At 42.7% G+C, this 24,666-nt stretch overlaps 1 protein-coding gene across 4 annotated transcripts in view; it reads right to left on the bottom strand.

The window, feature by feature from the left end:
* ANKRD13B (ankyrin repeat domain 13B) overlaps window positions 1–24,666 on the bottom strand; it is a 242,923-nt gene that overhangs the window by 65,370 nt on the left and 152,887 nt on the right. For all 4 annotated transcript variants that reach the window (XM_077294291.1, XM_077294288.1, XM_077294292.1 and 1 more), the window contains exons 2-3: window positions 3,838–3,973; window positions 462–586 (exon numbers count right to left, since the gene is read on the bottom strand). In XM_077294291.1, coding sequence (XP_077150406.1) covers window positions 462–586; window positions 3,838–3,973 — 261 coding nt within the window. The remainder of the gene's footprint in view (window positions 1–461; window positions 587–3,837; window positions 3,974–24,666) is intronic.

Raw genomic sequence — 24,666 nt, forward strand, 5'->3', positions numbered from 1 at the left:
AGTGATGAGTGCAAGTGCTCACTACTCGAGTTTGCCAAGGGTGTTTGGACATGTTCGAGTCCCCGCGTCCGCAAGTTTTGCAGATGTTAGACAGCTACAAAACATGCAGGGATTGCCCAGATATGTCAAGCAATTCCCACATGTTTTGAGGCTGTCTAACAGCTGCGAAACATGTCACTCAAGCACCCGAGATACTTGGTGCATATCCAAGCACCCTCGGCAAATTTGAGTAATGAGCGCTAGCGCTCATCACTAACGAGAACATATTTTATTTGCTTCCCCTGCCCCGACATGTATACAGAGGGGACAAAGGGACACAGAGAGGGGCACAGAGAAGCACAGTGACCCTAGTAGGCACAAGTTCTAGGAACACAGGCCTATGTCTGTGATATTCCGCGCTTACATGGGGCTGCATATTCAGCTGACAGATCCAATCTCGGTTATAGAGGAATCCATCATACCTTGCGTAACTTCTCCAGTAGGACGGGGATTCCTGCCAGGCGCTTAATGGTCCTTTGGTAGTCACGATGCCGTAAAACTAGCCGGACCAGCTCTAGGTCACGTGTGCTGACAGCCTCCTGAAGCACTAGATGGCAATAAAAGACCAAATTAATAAGAAGACGCAGTGAGGAAATGTAATTAGATGAACAATCCAAATTTCTTAAAGTGTCTTACATAATTCAATGACTAAATCCTGATTATTAGTCACATCATATAAATTTATAGGCACAGCCAAGAGACAGTTTAATGGTGTCACCACCTTCTTCATTAGCCTTCATCTGTTATGATTTTCCATTGACCCCCGGACAATTTTCACTCATTTATGACTTCAATTAACCGGTAAAAGATTAAAATCGTTATAAGGAGCAATCACAGGACTCCGGGGTATAATTTGGTACTGGTCCTGCTTTCTCAGTCTGCTTGGGATTTGGGATGAGAAATGTATGAGCCTGACTCAGTAGGAGGATTCCTTGGCCGCCTTAACGTTATTGTAGTCCTTACAACCGAGCAGATGGTATTAAAACACTTACTGAGATCAGGAGGGGCCATACATGGACCAGGGTGCTTTACCGTAGGATTTTCAGAAAAAGTATTGCCCACTTTAATCCTAGTGTTTCCAAGATACACTACTTCCCACATAAGTACAGCTAATGAAAATAAAAGTGTATTAGATCTGTATTTCTCCTTTGTTCCCTTTAGCATATATCACTATAGGAATGACATTATGTTGTGCACCCATTGTTTAACCAAACAATCAGCCAATAAATCATGGGCCATACAAACAAACATAAAAGAACGTCCTGTGTAACCTACCACGGAATCCTATAGAATTATCAGACCGCACAAAATATATTATTTAAAGGGAACCCGTCACGTGAAAAAAACTGGTGGGTACCAGGCACGTTCAGAACACTATAAGCCTGCAGAGTAACCCCATATCTGCAGGTTAATAGAGTTTTTTCATGTGACAGGTTCTCTTTATAAATACCTTTATTGAAGTATTAAATGGTTATTCTCAACATTAGAAGTTATCTCCTACACATGAAATAGGTAATAATTTGTTGATAAATGAGGGTCCGACTGCTGAGACCACCACCGATTCTGAGAACAGGGGTCTAACTCACCTTGTCTGGATGGAGCCGTGGATACACATGTATGCAATCCTTCATTCATTCTCAGTGGGACAACCAGAGGCATTTTTCAGACCTGTTCTCTGGATCGGTGGTGACCCCAATAGTCAGACCAGAATCCCCCACCAAGTTATCACCGATCCTTGGATAATATATTGTCAGTGTACTATTCTATTGGGTTTCAACATTATTTCCGTGTACCTACAATGAGTTTTTGGTACTTTTTTTATGCTGGGTATTTTCGCTGTACTAAAAACAACACGTCTTACAGTTCTAGCAAAGAGGATGTGATTACGCTGAGTTTAATGTGCAGATTTTTCCCATAGACGTGCATTAGACGCCGAAAAAGTAAAGGTAAAGAACGCACATATGTCTTTAGTGCATTTCAGCGGCGGAAACGCATCAAAAATGCATGCAATGTACACAAGACTATATCTGTTAAGTTTTGTCCAAGCCATATACCAGGAAGTATCAAAGACAAAGCAGTTTTATTTAAAACATGATACCCCAACAAGAGACAAAAACACAGGGTCAAAAACACAAATTAAGGAACGCAAGGAATCTGCAAAATCAAAAACTCCCCAGAAGCTCATTGTGGAAACTTGGCCTAAAGGGAACTTGCTATCAGATTTCCCATTATTAAAGGGAACCTGTCACCCCCAAAATCGAAGGTGAGCTAAGCCCACCGGCATCAGGGGCATATCTACAGCATTCTGGAATGCTGTAGATAAGCCCCCGATGTGTCCTGAAAGATGAGAAAAAGAGGTTAGATTATACTCACCCAGGGGAGGCCCCGGTCCGATGGGCGTCGCGGTCTGGTCTGGGGCCTCCCATCTTCTTACAATCACGTCCTCTTCTTGTATTCACGCTGTGGCTCCGGCACAGGGGTACTTTGTCTGCCCTGTTGAGGGCAAAGTACAAAGCAGGCGCCGAGAAAGGTCAGAGAGGCCCGGCGCCTGAGCACTGCAGTACTTTACTCTGCCCTCAACAGGGCAGACAAAGTACGCATGCACCGGAGCCGTAGCGTGAAGACAAGAAGAGGACGTCATCGTAAGAAGATGGGAGGCCCCGGACCGGACCGCGATGCCCATCGGACCGGGACCGCCCATGGGTGAGTATACTCTAACCTCTCTTTCTCATCTTTCAGGATACATCGGGGGCTTCTCTACAGCATTACAGAATGCTGTAGATAAGCCCCTGATGCCGGTGGGCTTAGCTCACCTTCGACTTTGGAGGTCACAGGTTCCCTTTGAAACTGCTGCCTTTGCCTTCTGAATAGGATCCTAACAATCATTTCTGTGCGCCCCTGCGACCTAAATAACCGCAGAAGAATAAACTTTGTACATCCTCCGCCTGTATGGTTAAATGACCTCTGATCGGCTACATGAAGCCAATCGATTATACAGACAGGTAGACAGGCTGACCGCACTACTATGTGCACAGAACGATCTAAATAGTGATGAGCGAATGTGCTCAGATAAGACGGTGTTATACAAGCATGCTTAGGTGCTAACCGAGTGTTTTTGGCGTGCTCAAAAAATATGTTCAGTGTCCCCACTGCTGCATGTCTCATGGCTGTTTGACAGTGGCAACACATGCATGGAGTGCCTAATAAACAGGAAATCCCTGCATGTGTTGCGGCTGCCAAACAGCAGCGAGACATGCAGCCGCATATTTTTCGAGCACGCAGAAGACACTGGTTAGCACCGAGCATGCTCAGATAACACCTTATCCGAGCACATTCGCTCATCACTAGTGCTAAACTTCAATCTATTGCTATATAAAGAAAATTTCAATCTAAAGAGGTTGGATTTTGCTTGCAGGTACATAACACATTAGGAGCCTCATGAAAAAAAAAGTATTACTATTTCCTATTGCAACAAAGGAGATTAATTCTTTACTGGGAATATAAAAATTGTAATCTGATTGGTTGCTTTAGGCAACAATTGCAGTACATTTTGGGTTTGTGCGTCAGTTGTAATGCATTTTTCTTGCTTTATTCCAACAATTAAATACCTAGTGGATTTTATGTCCTAAAAACGTATTGGAAAATTTCCCGATTTTCATTTATGATAATCAGGAGAGACAAAGAAAACGTCTGTGAAGAATATGCAGAGAGCAGCAAACATTTCCATGGCAATAATTAAGACGAAATATGCTAAATTATTGTACTCTTCTTTTAGGAATCATGTATATTGCCGCTTACCAGTCCATCCACTGCGGTTCTCCTTGCTGACATCTGCCCCATGATTGAGCAGTACTTTAGCACACTCCAAGTAACCTAATGTGGTAGCAAGATGCAGAGGGGTCCGTCCCCGAGGGTCCACCTGTTCAATCTGGTCCTACAAATATAAAAAAAAAGGTCTTCATGAATCATAAATATAAAGATTCTCAGTTCTTCACCCTAAGCAGAGATAATGTGGACAAAACAACACAGTGCTATACTGACCGTCTTTGTTCTGTGCAATAGAACATGTAAGTAATAATGTATAATAAAGGAACAAGTGCCAATGTTCCCTATCCTCCCCATCATTCATATAGACTGCACAAAACCACAATCTAACCTAAAATGTTTTAAATAAAAACGGAAGCCGTCATCTCCAACCTGACATCTGTTTAAGGAACCATTTGAAAAAACGATTTTGCAGCATTGTTTTTTATAAGTGCTTGTGTTTTTGCTGTTTTCTTTCCCTTCAGGTTTTTCAAGAATAAAAAATGCTGCACTTTACAGTAGCAGGAAAGTGAATGAGATTTCTAAAATTTCATATACACGTTGCTTATTTTTTCATTGCGGATTCCAACCACCAAAGCGTTTTATCACATGTGCCAATGCTACTGCCAATAAGGGAGGCTTAGGAGAAGGGACAATGCTACCTGTGGGGTGGGGGAGACATTGCTGCTACAACCAGTGTGATGCTGGAAAAAGTATGATGCTTCTAAAAGTGGGGAAGGGGAACAATACTGCTTTCAGAAAGGGAAAGGTTGGCAGAATGCTAGTAGGGGAAGCTTGGACAATACTGCCCCCTGTGGTGTGAGAGGCAATGTTGCTACCACAAGGTTGATATGGGAAGGTTGAATGAGAATGCTGCAAATAGGGAAGAGGAGCAATGCTGCAGCCAAAGAGAAAAATATAAGAGGGACATGCTGCCGTCAGTGGAGAAGGTGTAGGAAGGGTGATACTGCTGATGCCAGTGGTGCTGTACAGTGATATTTGTTTGGTATTACAGGGAGATACATTGTTCTGCTCTGTGGTATTTGTTTGGCCCTGCATGGGAGGTACGTTATTCTGCACTATAATATATGTGTAGCCCTGCAGGGGAGGTACGTTGTTCTGAACGGTGGTATTTGTGCAGCCTTGCAGGGGAGGTACGTTGTTCTGAACGGTGGTATTTCTGTAGCCCTGCTGGGAAGGTATGTTGTTCTAGACTGTGGTATTTCTGTAGCCCTGCAGGGGAGGTACGTTATTCTGCACTGTGGTATTTGTGTAGCCTTGCAGGGGAGGTACGTTGTTCTGCACGGTGGTATTTGTGCAGCCTAGCAGGGTAGGTACGTTGTTCTGAACGGTGGTATTTCTGTAGCCCTGCTGGGAAGGTATGTTGTTCTGCACTGTGGTATCTCTGTAGCCCTGCAGGGGAGGTACGTTATTCTGCACTGTGGTATTTGTGTAGCCCTGCAGGGGAGGTACGTTGTTTTGCACTGTGATATTTGTGTAGCCCTGCAGGGGAGGTACTGTCACGATCTGTGTTTGCATTCGTGGCAGCTCTGATTCCACTCTGTTTTAAATATAGCTTTTTCCTTTCAGGACCAGCGGGGGTTAATATCAGTTTTCCCCCCCACCTGGCAGTGAGCTGTAACTGCAGTGTGTCTAGGTCAGCTGATGTGGGTGGTGACCACTCCCACCATCCTTTAAATGGTCACCTGATGCATCAGCTGTCGGTTATAGAGCAATCTACAGTGACCAGGCTTGGAGGAAGGAGCTCCCTGGCTGTTGTGGTGTATTTTGTGAGCTCGTGATCCTGATGCCTTTATTCTGCTGTGCGGTGCGCTGCAGCAGAGGAAGTTGAAGCTAAGTTGTGTTTTTACCCCGTCCCTTTTGTGTCTGTCATTGTCCTCTGTGTGGTATTATCTGCAGTGGTGAGGCTAGCGCCCTTTGCCAGCCAGTGCACCAGCCATGGCAGTGTTAGGTGACAGCGAGGGATGAGGTTCCTGATGGCGGTGGGGGGAAGGATCCAGTTAGGTCGTTAGGGCAGTGCAGGGACAGGCTCAGGTTTGAGCTCAGGTGGTGGCCATCCCTCATTTTCCCTATTGGTAGGGCCTTCCTCTCCCCATTTCCATCCCGTTGTTAGTGTGTTGCGCCATCCGCTGATCGAACCCCCGTTGGGTCGTGTCACATCGTGACAGGTACATTGCATCTGCACTGTAGTATTTATTTGGCGCTGCTGGGGAGTCATTATATGCTGCTCTGTAGTATTTCATTGGTGATTCTGGGGGTATTTTGTGCTTGGCTAGTTTCTGAACTATCAATATGGGGGTGGGCTTATGTTTGTGTGGGCTTGTGAGGTCTGCATTTCAATCTTAGTTTCCCATGGTTGCCATTCTTTGCTAAACACTATCTGGGACACGTTAACATTTCACTAGTGTTATTATGATGCATTTTTCTAGCGGTGAAGCAGCTGACAAGAAATTTTTCAGAAACAACATATTTAATTTCTGAGTAATTTCTGTGTAATATCTTACTAATATCTTACTACTGATCTACATTATGAATCGGCAACCTCCAACACTCCAGATGTTACCATATAAGCTTAGCCAACAGTTACAGGATCAAAATAATTCAGCTTATTCACTGCCTGTGGTGCTAACCCCACTGCATAATAGATAATGCAGTCCTAATACTGGAAGAATTACAGAGGAATACAATATACTGTATCAAGACTAATAGCCAAAAAGCTACCGTAATTATATTCAGTTTAGTGGAAAAGCAGATTAAAAGGACACAGAAAAAGACATTAAAACTGGACTTCATAGCATTGCATTCAAAATTTGCATAATGTTCATTTTATAATAAGCTTGATGAAGATTTTAATAAAAAAAAAAAGAATGAAGCATCAATGATGCATGGAAATAACAGACTAGTGATTGCCTAACAGTGAATACATTATAGACTGTTAGGATTCCTCTACCTGCCCCAGATAACCCCTTTCAAAGGGTTTTCCAAAAATGTTTTTTTATATGAAAAGAATTAGGGTAGAAGTTTCTCCCACCCCTGCTCTCCATCGCCATCTCCTGGCTTTGTTGATAGGCTCCTGCGGTAATGTCACAACTACAGCGCATGTGACCGCAGCAACCAATCAGTGGACTCAATGATCATGACAAGGGAAAAAAATAAATAATTGTTTGAAATCCATTTTCCTAGGCAATGGATGTGCATTCATAAACCTGCTATATTGCATTACATCTCTCTAGTTAAATATGAAAATTGTCTCTTCAGGGAGACAGAGGACTAGAACTCTAGCAAAGCCTATCACTGCTTCCAATAGGTGGAGCAAGAGTACTAGTCCTCTTCCACTCTGAAGAGACAATTTGCACATTTAATTTCCCAGAGAAGCATGCATGGCATATATGCCTCCTCACTCTGACATGCATGGCATATATGCCTCCTCACTCTGACATGCATGGCATATATGCCTCCTCACTCTGACCTGCATGGCATATATGCCTCCTCACTCTGACATGCATGGCATATATGCCTCCTCACTCTGACATGCATGGCATATATGCCTCCTCACTCTGACATGCATGGCATATATGCCTCCTCACTCTGACATGCATGGCATATACACCATGTTCCAAATTATTATGCAAGTTGCATTTAAGTGTCATAAAGATTTAATTGTTTTTTTCAAATAAACTCATGGATGGTATTGTGTCTCAGGGCTCAATGGATCACTGAAATCAATATTAAACACATGTGATAATTGGTTTTCCAGGTGATTCTAATTAAAGGAAAACTACTTAAAAATTATGTTCCACATTATTAAGCAGGCCACAGGTTTCAAGCAATATGGGAAATAAAAAGGATCTCTCTGCTGAAAGGCATTAAATAGTGCAATGCCTTGGACAAGGTATGAAAACATTAGATATTTCACAAAAACTTAAGAGTGATCATCATACTGTGAAGAGATTTGTGACTGAAACAGAGCACAACCAATAGAATAATGGTCTAGCCGCACCCTTATAGATAAGATTAAAAAATAAATATCTCTGTGGATATCAGGGTGCACGTCCTTACCAGGGGATCCATCCCGGTATCCAAGTCCAAGTCAAATATAAAAGAGGGACAGCACCCCAGCAGTTGTGAAAAAGAGAAAATCACGTTTTATTCCACCTCCTGCAACGTTTCGGTCCGCAGACCTTTTTCAAGCATGCTTGAAAAAGGTCTGCGGACCGAAACGTTGCAGGAGGTGGAATAAAACGTGATTTTCTCTTTTTCACAACTGCTGGGGTGCTGTCCCTCTTTTATATTTGACTTGAAACAGAGCACAGACAGAGGTCCTGCAGATAAAGGCATAACGAGGAAAGTTTCTGCCAGACAAATTCATTGGATTAAGGGAGCAGCTGCCAAAATACCATTACAAAGCAGCAAACAGTTATTTGAAGCTGCTGGTGCCTTTGGAGTCCCTCGAACCTCAACGTGTAGGATCCTTCAAAGGCTTGCTGTTGTGCATAAACCTACTATTCGGCCACCCCTAAACAGTGTTCACAAGCAGAATCGGTTGCAGTGGGCCCAGACATACATGAAGACTAATTTTCAAACAGTCTTGTTTACTGATGAGTGTCGAGCCACCCTGGATGGACCAGATGGATGGAGTAGTGGATGGTTGGTGGATGGCCACCATGTCCCAACAAGACTGCGTCGTCAGCAAGGAGGTGGCGGAGTCACGTTTTGGGCCGGAATCATGGGGAAACAAAGGTTTAGGCCCTTTAAGGTTCCTGAAGGTGTGAAAATGACCTCTGCAAAGTATATAGAGTTTCTGACTGACAACTTTCTTCCATGGTATAAAAAGCAGTAACGTGCCTTAAGGAGCAAAATCATCTTCATACATGACAATACACCATCTCATACTGCAAAGAATACCTCTGAGTCATTGGCTGCTATGGGCATAAAAGGAGATAAACTCATGGTGTGGCCACCATCTTCCCCTGACCTCAACCCTATAGAGAACCTTTGGAGTATCATCAAGCAAAAGATCTATGAGGGTATGTGTCCACGTTCAGGATTGCATCAGGATTTGGTCAGGATTTTTCATCAGTATTTGTAAGCCAAAACCAGGAGTGGGTGATAAATGCAGAAGTGGTGCATATGTTTCTGTTATACTTTTCCTCTAATTGTTCCACTCCTGGTTTTGGCTTACAAAAACTGATGAAAAATCCTAACCAAATCCTGATGCAATCCTGAACGTGGACACATACCCTGAGGGTGGGAGGCAGTTCACATCAAAACAGCAGCTCTGGGAGGCTATTCTGACTTCATGCAAAGAAATACAAGCAGAAACTCTCCAAAAACTCACAAGTTCAATGGATGCAGGAATTGTGAAGGTGATATCAAAGAAAGGGTCCTATGTTAACATGTAACTTGGCATGTTAGGATGTTTTGGAGTTAAATAGCCTTTTTGTACAGTGAATGTGACCTCCTAATGCTGCAAATTCCATGCATTTTGAGTTTTTATTCATTTTGGAGATTATACTGTTATATACTGTTATACTATATATACTGTTACTGAGGTTTCTTCAATAAAATTCGATGTATAATCTAACGGGTGATGACTTTTATTAGACTGACTGTCATTTAGGAAAATCCAAGAAAAATGTAATTTGCATAATAATTTAGAACATGGTGTGTGTCTCCTTACTCTGACATGTTAAGGTACCGTCACACTAAACGATATCGCTAGTGATCCGTGACGTTGCAGCGTCCTGGATAGCGATATCGTTGTGTTTGACACGCAGCAGCGATCAGGATCCTGCTGTGATATCGCTGGTCGTTGATTAAAGTTCAGAACTTTATTTGGTCGTCAGATCGCCGTGTATCGTTGTGTTTGACAGCAAAAGCAACGATACTAGCGATGTTTTACAATGGTAACCAGGGTAAATATCGGGTTACTAAGCGCAGGGCCGCGCTTAGTAACCCGATGTTTACCCTGGTTACCAGTGTAAAATGTAAAAAAACAAACAGTACATACTCACCCTCTGATGTCTGTCACACGTCCCTCGCCGTCTCCTTCCCGCACTGACTGTGAGCTCCGGCCGGCCGCAAAGTGAAAGTACAGCACAGCGGTGATGTCACCGCTCTGCTGTTAGGGCCGGCGCTCAGTCAGTGCAGGAAGCGGACGCCGGGGGATGTGAAGGTGAGTATGTAGTGTTTGTTTTTTTACATTTTACACTGGTAACCAGGGTAAACATCGGGTTACTAAGCGCGGCCCTGCGCTTAGCAACCCGATGTTTACCCTGGTTACCCGGGGACCTCGGCATCGTTGGTCGCTGGAGAGCGGTCTGTGTGACAGTTCTCCAGCGACCAAACAGCGACGCTGCAGCGATCGGCATCGTTGTCTGTATCGCTGCAGCGTCGCTTAGTGTGACGGTAACTTAAGGCTTGGCTTGTCTCTCTGCACAAAAAGAAACGTTACCCCAGTGACGCCCATCTCTCTAGTTACTAATGTTAAAAAAGTCTGTACCAAATTGTGATTATTTCATGTCAGAAACCTGCAGATTTCACTCTTCACAATGAAATGGTTGAAATTCAAAGCTAAAATCATCAGCATAAATCGACATTCTGTTGCTGGCAAATCTTCAGCAAGTTACGATGAAGATTTTTCTGTGCAATGTGTAGATTAGATTTTAGAAAATGATTTTAGATGATGATTTTTTAAATATTAAACCCCTTAATCCCATTGGATGTACTATCCCGTAGGGGTGACCTGGGACTTAATTCCCAGTGACGGGATAGTACGTCCAGCGAGATCAGCCGCGCTCACGGGTGGAGCTCGGCAGATCGCGGCCGGGTGTCAGCTATCGCAGCTGACATCCGGGACTATGTGCCAGGAGTGGTCACGGACCGCTCCTGGCACATTAACCCCTGGAACACTGCGATCAAACATGATCGCAGCGTTCCGGCAGCACAGGAAAGCATCGCGCAGGGAGGGGGCTCCCTGCGTGCTTCCCTGAGACCCTCGGAGCATCGCGATGTGATCGCGTTGCTCCGAGGGTTTCCTACCTCCTCCTCCCTGCAGGCCCCGGATCCAAAATGGCCACGGGGCTCCTTCCGGGTCCTGCAGGGAGGTGGCTTGCAAGCGCCTGCTCAGAGCAAGCGCTTGCAAGCCTTCTACAGCGCCTGTCAGATCGCTGATCTGACACAGTGCTCTGCAAAGTGTCAGATCAGCGATCTGACACTATACTGTGATGTCCCACACTGAGACAAAGTAAAAAAGTAAAAAAAAAATATTTACATGTGTAAAAAAAAAAACCTAAAGAAAAAAATATATTGTTCCAATAAATACATTTCTTTATCTAAATAAAAAAAAAACAATAAAAGTACACATATTTAGTATCTCCGCGTCCGTAACGCCCCGACTTATAAAACTGTACCAGTAGTTAACCCCTTCAGTGAACACCGTCCCCCCCCCAAAAAAAGGCAAAAAACAACGCTTTATTATCATACCGCCAAACAAAAAGTGGAATAACACGCAATCCAAAAGACAGATATAAATATCCATGGTACCGCTGAAAACGTCATCTTGTCCTGCAAAAAACGAGCCACAATACAGCATCATCAGCGAAAAAATAAAAAAGTTATAGTCCTCAGAATAAAGAGATGAAAAATAATTATTTTTTATATAAAATAGTTTGTATTGTATAAAAGTGTCAAAACGTAAAAAAAATGATATAAATGAGGTATCGTTGTAATCGCACTGACCCGAATAATAAAACTGCTTTATCAATTTTACCAAACGCGGAACACTGTAAACGCCCCCCACCAAAAGAAATTCATGAATAGCTGGTTTTTGGTCTTTCTGCCTCACAAAAATCGGAATAAAAAGCAATCAAAAAATGTCACATGCCTGAAAATGGTTCCAATAAAAATGTCAACTCGTCCCGCAAAAAACAAGACCTTAAATGACTCTGTGGACCAAAATATGGAAAAATTATAGCTCTCAAAATGTGGAGACGCAAAACAATTTTTTGCAATAAAAAGCGTCTTTTAGTGTGTGACAGCTGCCAATCATAAAAATCTGCTAAAATACCCACTATAAACAGTAAATCAAACTCCCCTTCATCACCTCCTTAGTTAGGGAAAAATAATAAAATTAAAAAAATGTATTTATTTCCATTTTCCCATTAGCGTTAGGGCTGGGGCTAAAGTTAGGGTTGGGGCTAAAGTTAGGGTTAGGGTTGGGGCTAAAGTTAGGGTTAGGGCTACAGTTAGGGTTGGGGCTACAGTTAGGGTTAGGGTTGGGGCTAAAGTTGGGGTTAGGGTTCGGGCTAAAAGTTAGGGTTGGGGCTAAAGTTAGGGCTACAGTTAGGGTTGGGGCTACAGTTAGGGTTGGGGCTACAGTTAGGGTTGGGGCTAAAGTTAGGGTTAGGGTTGGGGCTAAAGTTAGGGTTTGGATTACATTTACGGTTGGGATTAGGGCTAGGGGCGTGTAAAAGTTAGGGGTGTGGTTAGGGTTACCGCTGGGATTAGGGTTGTTGGAGTTAGGGGTGTGGTTAGGGTTGGGATTAGGGGTGTGTTGGGGTTAGGGGTGTGTTGGGCTAGGGGTGTGATTGAGATTAGGGTTAGGGGCATGTTCGTGTTAGGGGTGTGATTAGGGTTATGGTTAGGGTTGGGATTAGGGTTAGAAATGTGTTTGGGTTAGGGTTTCAGATAGAATTGGGGGGTTTCCACTGTTTAGGCACATCAGGAGCTCTCGAAATGCGACATGGCGTTCGATCTCAATTCCAGCCAATTCCGCGTTGAAAAAGTAAAACAGTGCTCCCTCCCTTCCGAGCTCTCCCGTGTGCCCAAACAGGGGTTCCACCCCAAATATGGGGTATCAGCGAACTCAGGGCAAATTGGACAACAACTTTTGGGGTCCCATTTCTCCTGTTACCCTTGGGAAAATACAAAACTTGGGGCTAAAAAATAATTTTTGTGGAAAAAAATGATTTTTTATTTTCACGGCTCTGCGTTATTAACTGTAGTGAAACACTTGGGGGTTCAAAGTTCTCACAACACATCTAGATAAGTTCCTTAGGGGGTCTACTTTCCAAAATGGTGTCACTTGTGGGGGAGTTTCAATGTTTAGGCACATCAGGGGCTCTCCAAAGGCGACATGGCACCCCATCTCAATTCCAGTCAATTTTGCATTGAAAAGTCAAACGGCGCTCCTTCCCTTCCGAGCTCTGCCATGCGCCCAAACAGTCGTTTACCCCCACATATGGGGTATCAGCGTACTCACGACAAATTGCACAACTTTTAGGGTTCAATTTCTTCTGTTACCCTTTGGAAAATAAAAAATTGGGGGCAAAAATATTATTTTTGTGAAAAAATTAGATTTTTTATTTTTACGGCTCTACATTATAAACTTCTGTGAAGCACTTGGTGGGTCAAAGTGCTCACCACACATCTAGATAAGTTCCTTTGGGGGTCTACTTTCCAAAATGGTGTCACTTGTGGGGGTTTCAATGCTTAGGCACATCAGGGGCTCTCCAAACGCAATGTGGCGTCCCATCTCAATTCCAGTCAATTTTGCATTGAAAAGTCAAACGGCGCTCCTTCCCTTCCGAACTCTGTAATGCGCCCAAACAGTGGTTTACCCCCACATATGTGGTATCAGTGTACTCAGGACAAATTGCACAACAACTTTTGGGGTCAAATTTCTCCTCTTACCCTTGGTAAAATAAAAAAAATTGGAGCTGAAGTAAATTTTTTGTGAAAAAAAGTTAAATGTTCATTTTTTTTAAACATTCCAAAAATTCCTGTGAAACACCTGAAGGGTTAATAAACTTCTTGAGTACGGTTTTGAGCACCTTGAGGGGTGCAGTTTTTAGAATGATGTCACACTTGGGTATTTTCTATCATATAGACTCCTCAAAGTGACTTCAAATGTGATGTACCGTATTTTTCCGACCATAAGACGCACTTTTTTCCTCCAAATTTGGGAGGAAAGTGTGGGTGCGTCTTATGGTAGGGATGTAGCATGTGGGGAGGGGGGCAGCAGCGAGTGGGATCACACTGTTATCCCACTTCAGGAGGCAGAAAAATGTCCTGGCTGCTGGAATCAGGGCTGGGGAAACCATGTGGTCCCGATGATTAAGTGCAGTGAATATTCATTAGCTGCTTCCCCGCCCACCTATCAGCTGAGCAGTGAGCCAGGAGCAGCAAATGAATACTGCACTTAAGCAGGGACACACATGGTTTCCCCAGCGCTGGATTCCTGCAGCAGCTGGGGAGATCTGTGTGTTCGGGGGAGGAGGCAGCAGCAGCAGGGGCCAGGGGAGAGGAGATCGCTGCATACCTGCCTGGGCTGGACGCTGAGTGCTGTGCACAAGGAGGACCTGTGTGATGTCATAAGTGGGCGGGCTGGAGCATCACATGGCAGCACAGAGCCCTCCCTCTTCTTGACATCATCACAGGTCCTTCAGACTCCCCACTAGAATCTGCAGGCTTCCTCTTATAACCTGTGCTGTGGAAAGGCAACAAGAGCGAGGGCTCTGTGTACAGTCATGGGATGCTTTTACCTCACCACAGTGTGGCTGGCTGCCATAATTAAGAGGTTAGTCTTTACAAAACACAATAAAGCACTCTGCCACTCCTTTGGTAAACTATAACTCCCAGCATGTCATAAGATCTGCAGGACATGCTGGGAGTTATAGTTCTCCCATGGGATTTTAAAGCAGCACTCCAGTGTTATTTTGCAGTGCTGGAGTGGTGCTTTCAATATAAGCCCTGTGCCCCCATTCTTATACTCACCCTCCAGCATCTTCATATAGTACTTCACACACACCACACTGGTCCCGCAGCTTCCAACATAATAACATACTATTATATGTGTTATTATATATAATAGTATGCTATTTATGTTATTAAATATTTTACCACATTTTTTTGCTTCAAATATCGTTTTCCCTATTTTCCACCTCTAAAACCTGGGTGCGCCTTATAGTCCGGTGCGTCTTATAGTCCAAAAAATACGGTAGTCCCTAAAAAAAATGGTGTTGTAAAAATGAGAAATTGCTGATCAACTTTTAACCCTTATAACTCCCTAACAAAAAAAATTTTGGTTCCAAAATTGTGTTGATGTAAAGTAGACATGTGGGAAATGTTACTTATTAAGTATTTTGTGTGACATATCTCTGTGATTTAAGGGCATAAAAATTCAAAGTTTCTTTTTTTTCCACAAATAAATGCAAGTAATATCAAAGAAATTTTACCACTATCATGAAGTACAATATGTCACGAGAAAATAATGTCAGAATCACCAGGATCCGTTGAAGCGTTCCAGAGTTATAACCTCAAAGGGACAGTGGTCAGAATTGTAAAAATTGGCCCAATCATTAACGTGCAACCACCCTTGGGGGTTAAGGGGTTAAATGAAAAAAAACCCATTCAACTACCGTATTTTATACAATGAACCATAAGTGTTACTTTTTGACTACTCAAAAAGTTCGGAGGCACGACACTGGTGTTAACTGAGTTATTAGACTCGACTGAGTCATGAAAAAAGCTAAATTTTCCGCCTGCAGAAAAATTTAATTATCTGGCTTCATATGATTGTGCCTGCACAGATGGTCTCATTCTTATGCAGTAAGCAAAATATGCTGTTTGTACGAAAGTAGCAGAGCTGACTTTGCAGCAGAGCACAGTGTTTTATACATTGGCAACTGAACTATTGATTGGATGCTATGGACAACTGTTCCATGTTTTTTTCCTATACTGATTTTGTGAAATCTCTCCCAGTGCGTACATGTGATGTGCTCTATCTCCTATTTATGTGTTCTACGTATGTACACTACAAGTCCACAACTGTGATTTACCATCACCATAATTATTATCCATATATCAATGAAAACTAAAATATAAATTGCTATGAAGTCAGTACTTTGTAGAGCCTCTTTTTGCGGAATTACAGCTGCAAGTCACTTTAAATAAGTCTATATGAGCTTTCCTCATTTTGCCAATGGGATTTTTGACCATTCCTCAAGGCAAAACTGCTCCAGCTCCCTCAGGTTAGATGGTTTCTTCTAGTGAACAGAAATCTTCAAGTCTGACCATAGATTCTCATTTGGATTAAGGTTTGGCCTTTGAGTAGGCCACTCCAAAACATTTACTCGTTTCCTCTTAAAACACTTGAGTGTTGTTTTAGCAGTATGCTTTGGGTCATTGTCTCAAATCACTGACAGACTATAACAGGTTTTGGCAAGACTATCCCTGTATTTCGCACCATCCATCTTTCCCTCGACTCTGACCATTTTCCCTGAACCTGCTACTGGTTCTTAGTTCTGGTACTTGGTCTTCATGTTATTAATTGTGGTGCCTCTTGCTTAATGGTGTTGCAGCCTCTGTGGCCTTTCACAAAAGGTGTGTATATACTGACAGACCATGTGACACTTAGATTGCACACAGGTGGCCTTCCTGTCACTAAGCATGTATGTCAGGATTTGAACCAAGCAGCCCCTGTGCACCATACGACAGCTCTTCCCTCACAGCTATTCAGCTCGCTAGACAGCTAACCCAAATACGTGCACCTGTTTTGTTGTTGCTGATGTCTCCACCCTGAGTTTCCTGTTGGTCACCACCCTGAGTTTCTGATTGGCTCATCCTGATTGTACAGCCTATTTAAACCTGGCTTTGCTCTCCTTTCCGTGCGTGATTATTGAGCTACCAGCCTCTGGTCAAGATTCCTTCCACCCGCTGCTTATTCCTTCAAACAACATTGCTTTTCCCAATATCGACCTCTGGCTTTCCTGACAACAATTACTGCTTGTTCCTTCAAACTACATTGCTGTTCCTGTATATCGACTCCTTGGCTATCCCTGAGTATGCTACCTGCTGGTGCTGCCCCTAGCGGTTGCAATATCAGGGGGCTTCATATCAAAAGGGGTGAATACTGTTGTGAACTCTATTTCTGGGCTCCCTCTTGTGGTCACAAGTGGTACTGTGTGAGTGCTATCTTTCTGCAGGTTTGTGACTAGCATCAGCTGTCTCGTTATATGTGGGCTGGTTTCCTATTTAAGCTCACTTGGACTCTCAGTCTATGCCTGCTGTCAATGTATTCAGTGCTACTCTGATTCCTTCTGACTACCTTGCTACCAGTCTGTTCAAGAGAAGCTAAGTTTCCGTTTGTTCATTTTTTGATCATCAGTGTTCAATATATTTCTTGTCCAGCTTGCTAATATGTGATTTCCCTGCTTGCTGTTAGCTCTAGGGGGCTGAGTTTCTCCCCCCACACCGTTAGTTGGTGTGGGGGTTCTTGAATTCTCAGCGTGGATATTTTGTAGGGTTTTCTGCTGACCGCACAGCTCACTATCTGTCTTCTGCTATCTAGTATTAGCGGGCCTCATTTGCTGAATCTGTTTTCATTCCTACGTGTGTCTTTTCCCCTTACCTCACCGTTATTATTTGTTGGGGGCTTCCTATATCTTTGGGGTTATTTCTCTTGAGGCAAGTGAGGTCTTGCTTTCCCTTTAGGGGTAGTCAGTTTCTCAGGCTGCGTCAAGACGTCCAGGATTTTAGGCACGTTCACCGGCTACCTTTAGTGTGTTTGGATAGGATCAGGATTGCGGTCAGTCCAGTTACCACCTCCCTAGAGCTTGTTCTTTGTTCAGTAACTTAGCTAGTATTTCTAGTGATCCCCAGCCACTGGGATCATAACAGAATACATATGCACAGGTCAATTTTTAGCTATTGGATCCCATTAATTTAATTTATGCGTATATTTTTCTCACTTCACCAACTTAGACTATTTAGTGCTGATGCATCACACACAAATTGGATTTAAAAAAAATATTTAAACACAGGTTGTAATGTAACAAAACAGGTAAAAAGCCAAGGAGGGTGAATACTTTTGTAAGCCACTGTCAGGACAAAATCCGTCTCAAGTGATCCTTTTATCCTACTGCCCCCTCAGCACCTCCTTGCTTCCTGCAGAGACCACTTACGTTAAATAGGAGGCAAGTTAATTTTTCATTAGCTGCACTTGCTAAGAGCTCAAAGCTCTCACGAGTACAACAATAAGGAAAAATACCAAAAGCAATGCATAGAATCGAAGAGACTGGTGCATCTCATGAAAGAGAAGTTCCCACATGTCAGTGCTGGAAATCAGAACAAAGAAAGCACATACTTTGTGTCATAAAAGCTCCTCTTTGCTGGCCCACATTTTTACTCTCTAGAAATTTCATCATTTTCATTTACACTGTAATAAACTTTTTGTCACCAGGTTGTTAAAAAGCAATTGGCACAAAAAAAGACAAGAGAATAAAGGAAGATGGTTGCAACGGTTTTAGTATTGCCGATGCTGTAAGCACAACCCCTCTATCTCTATAAAGATGTTTTGGTCCATGGTGGTAGAGTGGTTTCCCACTCAAAGATCGTGGAAGGACACAGATACAGGGGTGGATGGCTCATTGAAGCAACTGATGCAGCTTGCCGGGGGCCCAACAGGTAAGGCCTTTATCACACTTCCGTCTTGAGATGGCCGTCACAATGTGTCGGAGCGACGTATCGACGGTCGTTGTAAAAATATCGCCAAACGGATGTAACACAGCCAGTAACGTGACGGATGTGTCGAATTTGTTAGTACCTCAATTTCAATGCATAAAATTCTGGAAGAGAGAGAGAGAGAGATTTATTTTTTTTCCGGACTTCAAAAATGGTTCCAGGCATGCTCAGAATGAAAAAACGTGATACGTCGCAGGATTCCTGTTTTTCACAGTCAGCGACGCATCCTGCGCCCATAGGCTTCCATTATAGCCAGCGACGGGCAGCGCAGGATGCGTCGCTGAGCGAGTTTCCGACGTGCAGAAAAAACATTCCTCTGAACGTTTTCTCCACACAACGGACCGTTTTTTGCCGACGGATACAGTGCACGACGGATGAAATGGATGGCCATCCGTCACAATAAGTCGCTCATACAAGTTTATGAGAAAAAACAGGATCCTGCAGAAAAATTTGCAGAATCTGGGTTTCTCAAAACTCGATGGATTGTGACGGGAGATGAAAGACGGAAGTGTGAAAGAGGCCTAAGGAGGCTAATTTCCACCTTCAAAGCAGATGGAATTGTGCATGATGATGAGCTATTGGATTGTAAAGGGCCTTATATTGAACCTGCAAAGGGACCCCTTCTGTCTGTGTCCACCAGCATACAGACAAACACGGATATCAGTTCACAAACTTTAATCCCACAGAGGCAAAGAGCTTAATGGTTCCAATAGTCTCACATGAGCTTGAACGGAGACAGTTAACAATTATAACAACAAGTTTACAGTCACAAGACTTGCTGACACTCCCCGACAGACAGACAGCCGGTAATTGGTCACAAACCTTCCTCTCTTTAGCAAAAATCTCCTGCAGTAGCTTATCTGGCCTACCCCATACCGTTACCATGTCACAGGCATCTCTGACATGGTACTCCTTTTAATTCTAAGATATCAGCTACCAAACTTCTGTGATGAGGCTACTCATTTCACCCTCTGAAGACTATTATCTTGTTGACCCTTCTGAGCAGATGCAACCTTCACAGTCAAAAATATCCCTCACCATCCTATCACAATCTTTGCCTCTACTAATAGCAGCTTCAGCTTCTTTTTTTCACAGGTACTCTGGTCTCCTAAACCTAGGACAGACTCCATGTACTACCGCTCAGGCTAGAGCTTTTTACATGCATGTCTGTGGTCCTAGTAGAGCACACCAGATAATCAAGTGTTTCTCTGACAACTTCCTCATGTGCCAGTCTATATCTTCTGTGAGTCTGACCTGCATTTTACCAAATTCTTCCACTCATCCTCTGCTGGTGGTACCTCACACTATTTAGATGGCCATACACAGTCAATTCGACATGGATTAAGACAGAAGTAAGAATGGTTAAGAGATGCTTCTCATTCAATAACCCACATATCTGTGAGGGAAATCGGAATGGTGACGGTACACTAGATAGCTGTTGGCCGATGGTTATCTCCAGTACAGGATATACCAATCGTAACAGATGGGCCTGTGTAATGTTAGAACTTTTCTTGTAATGGGGTAAAGGAAAGGTTTTCAACCCTCTCGTATATTTACCTATCGCTAGCTAACAATGTGTATATGTTAAAGAGGACCTTTCATCAGATAAAAAATGGACAGTTTTTTTACGCTTTTTTATTCCTGCTGCTCCACTGAATATTCCTGTTTTTTTAATTCACCATACGGTACCAGAGACATGTCCCTTTTCATTTTGTGCTACTTTTTACATTTTTTCTTACAAGCGGACGTGGCTCACAGGATCCTCTGGGGTACGTCATTATTCTTTTCTGCATAATTATGCTGTAAGTCAATTCCTCTTTATAAAGAAAAATCTCCATATCTATAATGTAACCATATGGCAGATTTAAAAAAATAAATAAATAAATTATAATACTGAGGCCACATTCACACATTCAGTATTTGGTCAGTATTTTACCTCATTATTTGTAAGCCAAAACCAGGAGATAAACAATCAGGAAAAGTATAATAGAAAAGCGTCACCACTTCTGCATTTATCACCCACTCCTGGTTTTGACTTACAGATACTGAGGTAAAATACTGAACGTATGAACGTGGCGTAATGGAAGCAGTGGGAACAAAATAAAAGCAAAAACTGCCAACTTTTGACCTGGTGACATGTCCTATTTAACAGTGTTCATATTGCTGTGTACATTGTGTATTTAAGATATTGTTTTCTGCCTTCCACCAGGCTTGATATCAAACTACTGAGCCTTGATACAAAATCTGAATAATTATAAGAGAACCAACTGTTCTTTTCATAAGTGACAGAGATGCCATTGGGCCCTCCTTAGGCACCTCCGTCCCATGGGCACCCGCACCATCTGCACGCCATGTAGCTCTTGTCTTACCTGCCTCCACTATACTGAACTGTGCAATCAAATCTCTAGTACATACTGTAATTGCCTGTTAGAACTAAAACTAGACGGAGACACAAACCTATACCCCAGGATAGAGAATTTGTGCAAATTTCTTCCTTATAGAAACCTTGGAGCAACATGTGCGTGTATACATATCTTTTCCTATGATCAAAGAATTTTTCCAATGTGGAAACTGTACAACAAGTTAAAAAGAAAGAGATATATTCACATTTTCTTGGCCATTATGCTTACATAACAATATCAGAATAGAACAAAGTGACTTTCCAGTAGTTAGCTGTAAAATGGCATATCAGACACTACCTATAGGTGATGCTTTCCTGCTATTTATTTATATCCGTGATTGCTGTCTGGCAGCTTTTAGCTGAGCTCTGTTAGTTAAAAGCGGTGATCTGTGACTGCAGTTTATCTACAGGAATCTGTGGTAGTCTGAGGCACACCCTCTATCTTATTGTTGGTTAAAAAGCAACTATCGTTTCAATTTTTATTTAATAAATAAACAGTATATATGAACATAAGCAACTTTATCATATTTTTTTTTAGATAATTCTTCTTATTCCTCCTGGATTCACTTTTTAAAGGGAACTTGACTGATTATACACCCTGACCGATCCACTGGCAGAATGTATTAAACACTGGCAGCACGATTCAGCCAGGTAGGTATGCTCAGGAGATTAGTCTGAGGGGCGGATCCCTAGCGGCTTCTCCCCACCCACTGCCCTGGAGTGACAGGTCTCTCCCCATACACGCACACAGGGCAAGACCAGTCACTCACGGGGAACAAACAGGGAGAAACTGCTAGGGCAGCGCCTGTCTGACTAGTCTCTTGTGAGTCTCTGTCCCCGAATTTTAAAGTTTTTCTCTGACACAATGCAGCATTTCAGATTCAGTACAGTATCTGGCTGCCTGTAGATCAGGCATCATGTATCAGCAGTCAGGTTCAAGGGTGAAAGCTGTAAAATCTGTCCTCTGTGAAGACAGATTTTCACATTACTGATGTAGATGAGGACAACTGCTTTTCATAATATTCTATGAAGTCAGGAAACGGAGCAGGAGCTAGAGGAAGACAAAGACGTTCTGCTGCAAGTTCTCTTGAAATGACAGTGACACTTTAATTCTATGGTTTAAAATAAAGCTAATGTGTAACTGTCATTTCAGGAGAACTTGCAGCAGAATGTTTGTCTACCTCTATCTCCTCTTTCTTATCCCCACTCGCCTCTCCATAGAATATTATAGGCACCAAATGTCATCTCCTATCTCTGCAATGTGAAAATCTTTCTTTACTGACTACAGATTTTATAAATTTTACCCATAAATTGAGAGTGAATGATCAGTCCAGGAAGAGAAAGAAGCAAATCTCCCTGATAAGATATATTACAAAGTTGCTTATTGTCACATGTACTATTGATTTAATAACTCTTCAAGGTTGCAGCTCTTTCCCGCCCTCGGAGCTATGCCTCCTCAGATAGACTTATGACTATCGTGTATACAGTGGAAAGCTGAATTCTATTACCGCAAAGACAGAATGATTATAAAATACGATCTGCTGACCTAATATATGAAAGGATGATAATGGGGTAATTGTCGCACATATACTAGATACATGGGCATTAGGGCTCGTGAATATGACCGTATTTTCAGTCTGAATGCGATCTGACAAAACATTGGATCACACTCGAACCCATGTTATTCCGTGAGGCCATGCACATGCTGATTTCTTTCCTCGGACCATCTTGTCTCTCTGCATGCCCGAATTTGATCTGATAATCGGATTGCACTCGGCCATGTAAATCAATGAGTGCGTGGGAACTATTGGACTGCACTCGGAACCAGATGACATCTGAGTTCAGACCGATTTTCATGACAGAATGGAGAAGATGGAGAAATGATGAGAGAATCTATGGCCGTCTGCACCTGCCCTTAGAAAGGGAGCACCTGGGGAGTCATGTGTAACAGATAACTACAATTACAGTGACCACAAAGTACATTACGTTTACTATCCCGAATGACCTCCCTCATATTCTATCCAGGAAAAGTGAATTATTGTGAGATGTGTATTTTTTGCATAAACCCACGCCAACTGACAACATTCTTGATGGGAACTCAGGCTCCATCTGATAGAAAGTTCTGGCAGCGTGTCGTTCTCCAGAGACTGACAGTCCATAACAGACGGCTGTGCGTGCAGCTTCCGCTGTAATTTGGCCTCAGTGTACCCTCCCCAGGCTCCAGGCAGCATCTTCTCCTCCTTCCCTTTTAGACCAGTCATGCGTCTTCCACGCCACCAAGGACAACATCGAGTATGCATTAAAACACGAACCTTTCCTTTCCGGCAAGTGGACATGACATGAAATCAACATCTCTTCCAGCCAAACAGCCCAAGAGTCGGACAGTAGCCATTACTACATACAATAGCACATGTGGTCCATAAGGATATTATTCCATATAGGACCCTTACTGGGAAATGTATCATGTTACAGATCCAACAGACAATCCTTCCTTTTTTTTTTCCTAAAGTGTAAAAAATAAAAATTGATACAGTATATTGCTTTCTGAAAGAACTTAGTAATTGTATATTACAGTTTTTAAATATTTCCGCTGTGTTGGTCTTTATGGAAGAGAGAGAAATAATGATATTATCATTATCCAATTAACGCCGACCCAGCCGCGTCCATTAGGGATAAAGTAATTTGCTCTGAAGATATATCTTATACACCGTACAGGAACTGTCGCCCATCCATATTAATGTTGTGAAGTCTGCTGTGACTGCCACATCTAGGGCTGGGAATCTCATCTACTGATGATTGTATTCAGCTCAGCAGGCATGTGCAAGCATAGGCTGGGTATCCTGGGGAGTTGATTCAACAACCAATGCCTTTCATCCACAAGCAATGATTTTCTTCCATTAACCTTTTGGACAGTACAATAACGTGGATACGCCTTTAATAGTTTCCTCTACAGTTGTCCGCTAAGTCTGCCGATAGCCACCTTTTGTGAGGTGACAAATAAGAAGAAGCTGGGTAGAACATCCCATTAACTTGTATTAGAAAGGATTACCGATAAGGTTGTAAGCCATAAAAAGCCTAATATCTCAAATTTATTACAGTCATAGCCAAAAGTGTTAGCACTCTTGAAATTATTCCAGAAAAATAAGTACTTCACCAAGAAAATCTCTACAATTACTTATGTGTTCCAATACTGATGTTTATTTCCTTTACGTGTATTGGAACAAAAAAAACAGAAAACAAAGAAAAGAAAGGCAAATTGTACATATTTCACACCATACCCCAAAAGGGATGGACAAACCTGTTGGAACCATTCCAAAAATGTAGGTAAACAACTTTGCTTCAAGCATGTGATGCTCGTTCAAACTCACCTGTGGCAAGTAACAGGTGTGGCAATATCAAAATTACACCTGAAACCAGATATAAAAGGGAGAGGTTGACTCAATCTTTGCATTGTGTATCTGTGTGTGCCACCTTAAACAAGGAGAATAGAAAGTGAACAGAACTGTCTGAGGACTTGAAAACTAAAATTGTTGAAAAATATCAATGCTCTCAAGGCTACAAGTCCATCTCTAGAGATCTTGGTGTTCCTTTGTCCACGGTGGACAACATACTCAAGAAGTTTACAACCCATGGCACTGTAGTTAATCTCCCTGGACGTGTAATGCAGAGAAAAATTGATGAAAGATTGCAACAAAGGATAGTCCAGATGGTGGATGAGCAGCCCCAATAAAGTTCCAAAGAAATGCAAGCTGTCCTGCAGGCTAAGGGTGCATCAGTGTCGGTATGAACTATCCATCGACATTTGAATTAAATTAAACACTATGGCAGGGGACCCAGGGGGACCTCACTACTGACACGTAGACATAAAACAGCTAGAC

This window comes from Ranitomeya variabilis, chromosome 3, assembly GCF_051348905.1.
Source record: "Ranitomeya variabilis isolate aRanVar5 chromosome 3, aRanVar5.hap1, whole genome shotgun sequence".
NCBI lineage: Eukaryota > Metazoa > Chordata > Amphibia > Anura > Dendrobatidae > Ranitomeya > Ranitomeya variabilis.